The 7655-nt window shown below is 36.6% G+C and overlaps 1 protein-coding gene across 1 annotated transcript; it reads left to right on the top strand.

The window, feature by feature from the left end:
* The first annotated feature begins 2413 nt into the window (after nt 1-2413).
* LOC129298149 (protein CUP-SHAPED COTYLEDON 3-like) lies at nt 2414-6123 on the top strand. The gene is made up of 3 exons (XM_054936554.1): nt 2414-2710; nt 4670-4935; nt 5392-6123. Exons 1-3 carry the CDS (start codon nt 2542-2544, stop codon nt 5791-5793), a joined length of 837 nt encoding a protein of 278 aa, XP_054792529.1. The 5' UTR covers nt 2414-2541; the 3' UTR covers nt 5794-6123.
* The last annotated feature ends 1532 nt before the right edge of the window (nt 6124-7655 follow it).

The following is a 7655-nucleotide window of genomic DNA, read 5'->3' on the forward strand; positions in this document are numbered from 1 at the left end:
CATAACGACTAGAAAGAAATTAAAGCTTGAAAAAGAGGGAGAGATGGAACAAGTTATTGACCACAGAGAGAAGGAATATGAAGCCGTCACTCATTCTCCAACATCATCCATCCATCCTCCTCACCTAACAAAAGTTCCATCCTTTTAGACGAATTTAAACCCTAACCCTTACAATCATATATATATATATATATATTTGTATTTTCTTTTGCTTTGGCAGGGATAGTAATTAATGATAATAATTTTATTTTAGAATAATCTTAAACGTCAAGCCCTGTCCTTGACGTGTTCCTTCAATATCTTGTAATCACATGTGTCCGTCTTCCAGCAGCGCATGCCCAGGTCCCCGTTGATTCAGGGCTAGCCCCACTCTATGGCTCTCTGTCATTTTCAGTCCTGCATGATCAATTCAGGGCCAAATCTTGACCATGGTTTAAAATTAATCAACACTCAATGTGCCTTAATTTTCGTTTATTTCGCGTCTGTTTTATAATATGATTAATAATTAATGGTCCCGGGTTAATCCCAGGTTACGTTAATTAATCTCCCCGATTCTCTCCGACACACCATACGTAGTTTTCAGTAACCGTTTCCGTCGTCCCTGGTGCCACATAACTCACTATAATGGGACCCTTTCTTTACAGTGGTGAAAGAGACACGTCATCCGAATGGGCCGAGTGACCAACCTCACAAGTAATCCCGATACGTCCTCGCTTCGTGTTCATTAGTTCTTTTATTTTTATTCACATTAATGTAAGATACTAAGTTTTTCTCCCTCTTGTCACGCTCACATAAATAGTGAACCTGGAGCTCTATTATTACCCTATCTATAGCAGAGCCTAGTAAGCTTTCTATGATAAATGAAATGATAGAACCCGATATAATATAATTCTGGTGACGATGAGACCCCAGTGTGGTCATCATCGTCCACACACACATAATACACCCTCCAAATTATTGTGATTTATTTTCATGATATATATGCATGTTGGGACAAATATTATATTTGTCCTCATTTACACTATTATTGCTTATCTTGTATACTTCTTTCCTGACCGGCATCCACAGCAGAAACGAGAGGAAAGAAAATCATAGAGTGGGAAATAACATTTATTTCTGAGATAAGTGTAGACAAAATTTAAATGGGCCTCGGGTGTTTCATCATCAGGGGACCCCAGATCAAGGACAAGCTGGCTGCCCTAAGAGTTGCGTTCTTCCAATCTATATCATTCCGCAATGGAAAATGAAACAGATGGGACTTGTTCAACTTCATGATTGGCATTAAATTCAATATATCCTGCTATCAACTTGAATTATTTTCTTGTTTTTCTTAGGATCGTGACCACATCCATGTTCTGGGATCTGCAGATGCATCATATGCTTCTCAATTGAATCTTTGGCACTGCTCTTTTAACTCGAAATCATGCATGTGTGTTGGGTGTATATCTTTTGGTGGATCCTTAGTTTTTCATATAAATTTTTTTTTGTTTTAATTAACTGATGCTGCATTATGTTATAGTTTATATTAACAAAAAATTCCAAGCCTTTTTATTTGCGACGCTTTTGGATTTTAGATGTTTGCTGATGGATAACCTAACAAACAGAATCACCGTCTTTTATAATTCAGGGGATTTTTTTTTTATTCTTTTTCTCACTCAGAGTCACAGACAAAGATGGAAAATACAAAAGGTGTCAGAGACAGCATAGAAAAAAATTGAAATTTAGATTTAGATCTTGGCATGTGGAAGCTTCATATATAAGCTACCTTAAGGCGGTGAGACCTACAAATCTTCAATGGAATAAAGCTAATTAAACCAGGAAAGTGTTGGACTAGTTAGTCCTAGACAACAAGCTTGACAGTTTGAATCAGAGTCCCCTAATTTTCTAAACAATAAATTAAAGAATTAAATAAAAGGAATTAAGATAACGAATATCGGGCCATCTATACAGGTTATATTTATTTCCACTACATTATGGTAATATTAAATAAATATCGGTGGATATTCTATGAGCGTCCGTGATATGCTAGCTGCACAATAAGATATTGTTTGTAATTAATTAACCACACCGTTAAATAATTAAAAGCTTCTCCTCTGGCACAAGAAAAATAGGAGGGTGGGGGATAACTTTAATAATAATACAAATAAAAAAAGGAATATTTTGGAGGGTTTCTCTCGGAATTATGCTCGAGAGGTTTTTGTCGCATGTGAATGATGAGCATACCAAATGTGTTGGACCCCTAATAGGTACAGAGATATCTTGCAGGTTTGGTTTTTCTTGAGACTTCCCACTATAACTAACCTCAGTTACACAAGCTAGCATGGCCCTGCTGGAATATTAATAATTTCTAAATGGTAAAGTCCCTCACATCTTCCTAACTAAATATGCATATATATACGCAGTACCAACCTCGCTGCCTCTACCCCATATTATATATTTCAAATACCCGGAGCAACTAGTGTTATTTCTCAAAGCTTCTTTTATAGATCATATATCCTGCTCTCTCTCTTCTCTCTCTGTGTTTAAAAAGCAAAATAATTAATGGGTCTGAGAGACATAGGGGCTTCACTCCCTCCTGGGTTTCGTTTCTATCCGAGCGACGAGGAGTTGGTTTGTCATTACCTGTACAAGAAGATCACCAATGAGGAAATTCTCAAGGGTACTTTGGTCGAAATCGACTTGCATACATGCGAGCCATGGCAGCTTCCAGGTACATATATATCTTCTCATATAGATACCTCTCTTTGTCTCTCCTCGTCTTCCTTCTTAATTGTGATCTTATATAATTCAATTTTGTTCTTGAATATATATATATATATATATTCTCTGTTTGCCTGTGATCTCTTCTGTATTCTTTTAAGAGCATCGCGTGCGTCACTTGAGGGAAAAGGTTTGAACTGTGATCCCGGTCGTGTCATGATGAACCAGATAGTAATTTAATGTTATGGAATTTAATTCAGATATGATGGTCTCCAACCAAAGGAGGCAGAACAATTAATTAAAATTCCATAACAGGAAGACATGCAAATGCACGTCTGTCAAATATAATCCGCTATTACATGCAAGCAGACAAATTTCTTTCCAGGAGAGAGGATTAAGAAGAATGACAGCGGGGGGGGGGGGGAGAGGGCGGAGGAATCTTGTGCGTGTCTGTAGTTTACTCAGTGCTTTAATGGGCAAAGAATGAAATGCATGCCAACTCCTTTATGAATTGTTTCAAATAAATATATGAATCTCTCTGATCTTTAATTATAGTTTTATGCTTCTAGTATGTATATGCATCTTGTATGGAGCTGGACTGTGCTGCAATCTCATCACCACCGAGTTTATTTTACTGTTATTCTTCCTGATCACGGCCCGTTGTTTTAATAATTCGGACTATTTTCTTCAGTTAAAGCATATGTTCTATATTCTGGATATTCAAATATGAAGATGGCGGTGGAAAATGAAGCCCCAATTAGCGGATACGGCCTCCCCCCGAACACAAAAAAAAAAAAAAACTTAATTATTGATATTAAGTATGAAAACAAATGCATTTTAATTTGTATTTAGATGGGAGCTTGTCATGTGCCATTAATATATAGGGTCTCCATTTCATTGTATTGTTGGTTCTTCGCACATGCCATAACTGTTATTTTAGCACACCAAACTATATTAGGGTCCATATAGCACACGCACCTGATCATATCCCCTGCCTTCCCTGCTCCATACACTTTATCGTATTTCTGTGTACAATTACTGTTTCAACTTGATCATTTACCAATTATTGGAGCAGCGTCAGAAATTATTCTCCTTCCAATAACTAATTATGGTAAAAAATATTATTTCTGCATATAATTAAAGGCAACGCTATAGTCCGTAAGTACGTCGCCTGTGGTTCAATATAGCACTCAATTTTACCTTTAATCTTTGAATATCATTTTACACTTCTACACAGCACCTCCTAAATTTTTCTCCCCTTTTTTAGTGTGACACTTCCTTAGATTTCATCATGGAACATAGTGCATATTCTAAGTTACCTTTCTATTGGGAATTATGACTCCCTATCTAGGTGAGATTGACTACTTAAACATTCCTATATGCATAATTAGCAATCATATATATGCCCTTTAAATTAGAAAGGAGAATATTTCAATACACATAAAATGAAATCCTGATCTTTCTTGACTAAACTAGTTCTTGGACTTCTTACGCAGCATAATGCATGGAAAGCTTTGTAAAAATGGTAAAAACGAAGGAAGACGTGTTACGTAATTATAAGTATATGGCAAACTTCTCGAAGCTTTCTAGCTAACAACATAGTCTCCATCACCTTTTGCATTTATTTATTTACTGGGGACTTGAAAATTGCGCATATATGTATAGCTTGAGACTATTTAGTTGATTTTTCCCATACATAGTTATATTTTTTTTCCTGTTAAAGCATGATCTATATATTCTCAACGTCTCATGTACCTAACAAGTATTTGGGTTACGAAAATTGTATGAAGTCTGAATGATGTGTTGCGCACTGTTCCTATCTCATGGCAACTTCAACCAATCAAAGACATTTCGTTGGTTAATATATATATATATATATATTTGATCTTATGTGCTTGTATTATTTGTGGTGTTTAATTATGCGGTTCAAAAATCTGACTAATCACGCGTGGGTGGGTGATTTACGTAGAGGTGGCAAAGCTGAACACGAACGAATGGTACTTCTTCAGCTTCCGTGACCGTAAATACGCCACGGGATTCCGGACAAATAGGGCGACGACGTCTGGGTATTGGAAGGCGACAGGGAAGGATAGGACCGTGCTGGACCCAATGACACGCGAGGTTGTAGGGATGAGGAAGACGCTGGTGTTCTACAGGAACAGAGCCCCCAATGGCATGAAGACTGGTTGGATCATGCATGAATTCCGCTTGGAGACCCCACACATGCCCCCCAAGGTTTCATTCTCACTTCTTCCTTTTTCAAACCCCCTATCATTACTATGCCTAACCATAGCTATTAGCCCACAATCAACAATTTTTAGTTTGCAGATTAATTACTTTTTTGAGAAGAGGTCATAGGTACTTAAATTATCAGACCTCCTATCACTATATATATGATTTGATGATTGATTTTCTCCACGGATTCGATGTCGACGAATGGTGTAATAACAAACACTGATGCTTCAATTATTCACATTTTGTTCGATCAAACTTGTACTATGTTGCTTCCATGTGTCAGCGAGAGGCATGGAAATAAAATAGATGCGAGGGCTGTCTAATTCCTGTTTATCAGCCAGGGAATAATTACTATATTGGAGTGAGGATAACGCTTGATTAATTAAATTCAAGCGCATAGCATGTGAGTTCACATTAATTCTTGCTAATCAGGTCAAACTTGTGTTGATTACACAGGAGGACTGGGTTTTGTGTAGAGTATTTTACAAAAGCAGAGCAGACAACACTGCCAAATTCAGCCCGCAAGACATGTTTGAGACTGCCCCTTCCTTTACTTTGCCTTCATCTCCGACCAATCAAACTGTGCCTCCTGGCTTCACCACTTTCACCTCCATTCCACCCCATGATTACCAATACCAGAACCAGAACAGCTCTCTCATGAATCTCCTTCAGTTTTCTCGGGGAACAAACATTAGTACTGTCTCTCACAGTATTCCAAAAGGAGATCATGTTGGATATGACGATGGATTCTTATGGGACATGGATCTGGAAGAAAACAGCATCCACCACAATGACGTGGCCTCAAACTTGGACGGAATGAGATTCGATGTTGATAATGACAGTATGGTTTTGTTATAAGAAAAATGTGCATGTGTATATCTATGGTTCATATCACCCAAATTACCAAAAATTGCAGATCTGTGAAAAAAAAATGCACATATGTGGAGTTTGTCTTTGAGAGGAGTCAAGTGCTTCGCTTGAACTTCCAAAGATGTTTTAAGGTTGTGGCATATACTGTCCAAGTTCTTAGCGTATGAGGTCGTTTTGAGATTTTTCCCCCCTTCCTTTAATGTAATTTAGTTATAATTATCCCATTAGCATCCATTGGGACAGTCCTTTTAATTCATGTACAATTAATTTGTTCACTATCTGATCAGTATCAGAAACATGCTCATTGTTTTCTTTTCATTCTTTTTAACAAGTAATTAATTTAATTGTCACGTTTGGAATCAATACACACGGCATGGCAACCCAGCCTGGATCCACAATTAATAAAGCTTCGTGTCTGGTCTGGTCTAGCTATGGAAGGATCGGGGGGGCAGGGGCGTGTGAATCAGAATCTAAACGTAATTATATTGTATTAATGTGCACATGACAGAGAAGAAAGGAATTAATTGGATCGGGGGATTGTGTTTGATTGGGTAAGTAATAAAGCTAAGGGCATGCATGGAATATAATAATATCAGGAAGAAAGAAATAGCATGAAAAGTGTGGGGAGCATATTTACATTTTGACCTTTAGTTGTGCAGCTGCAATCCACTGGAAGTGATAATCATGTGGAATGCTTTTTCTACATGTGGAGTATTGGGGGAATCGTCCAACCCAATTAAGAGAAATTGTTTGGTTTGGTTCCTAAAGACACATTTATTGATTTGTCGCTTTTTGCTTTTGCCTCTCAGAGTATCTCTCTTTCTCTTGGCAATTATTTTATTGCAGCAAAGAAGCTTTTATGGTTGCAGGGATGGATGGCAGCTGTTTCATCGCTGCTTTCAATTGTTGATCGACGAACAAGTTACAAGACGCGTGCGTGGGACATCATTCTTTATGCTTAAACCATATCAGCCGACAACTTAGGAACCCTAGTTTAATGTTTCTGATATGATTACATGCACATCCCATCCATTAGTATCTTTTAAAAAATTGTTACAGCTAATTTCAAACTCTCAGAGACTCCATATTCCGGTCTCATATCTCTTCCAAATTATCAGTGCTGTGTGTTTCCCTGTTACCGCTTAATATTTTCCATATTTCGGAGGTATTTGGCCAAACCAAGGATTCCAAAATGCCCACAACCCCACACATACTTATTAACCCCTAGTTTGATTGAGTGAAAAATAGAGAAGAAATAATATTAAAAGGGAAAACTCTCAAAAATAATAAAACTTATTATTTTTTTTTTAAAGTTTTGTCTTGTACTATCTCTCATTTTTATTTTTCTCGTACTTTTTCATCCATCCAAACTAAGCAAGGATTTGGAAGGAAGAAACGCATGAATTTTAAAATATTTAATTTAGCGTTTAGAACTTTTTTACAATATATGGTTCATTTTTTTCCATAAAAAATAGTAAGATAAAAATAATTTTTTTTTCGCTTCAGAAATATTGGCCGGTAAATAAATAATTCAACCCAAAAAAAAAAATTACTTTGAAAGCAGGTTTTAAGAACACCAATAGACGATACTAAACACTAGCTGCTTGGGGTTGGCGGCAATTGGCCGTGGTCAGCAGTGGTCAGCGACGGTTTATGATGGTGGGGGTTGATGGTTGGCAATAGCAAATGCTAATAGAAAACGACGACCTAAACAATTACTTTTAAAAAGATAATAATAAAATTTTTTTAAATTAAATGACTAATAATTTAATCTCTTCATAATTTTAATAAAAATTTTAAAATCTTTTTATCCATAAATTTTAAATTGAAAAGATTATTTTACTCTTATT

Source organism: Prosopis cineraria, unplaced genomic scaffold (assembly GCF_029017545.1).
Source record: "Prosopis cineraria cultivar Desert tree isolate PC_DT_omini unplaced genomic scaffold, ASM2901754v1 PC724, whole genome shotgun sequence".
NCBI lineage: Eukaryota > Viridiplantae > Streptophyta > Magnoliopsida > Fabales > Fabaceae > Prosopis > Prosopis cineraria.

Coding starts and splice junctions, on each gene's coding strand:
- LOC129298149 (XM_054936554.1), top strand. CDS start 2,542: ATGGGTCTGAGAGACATAGGGGCTTCACTCCCTCCTGGGTTTCGTTTC. Junction 2,711..4,669: donor CGAGCCATGGCAGCTTCCAG/GTACATATATAT, acceptor TGATTTACGTAG/AGGTGGCAAAGCTGAACACG. Junction 4,936..5,391: donor CCCCACACATGCCCCCCAAG/GTTTCATTCTCA, acceptor TTGATTACACAG/GAGGACTGGGTTTTGTGTAG.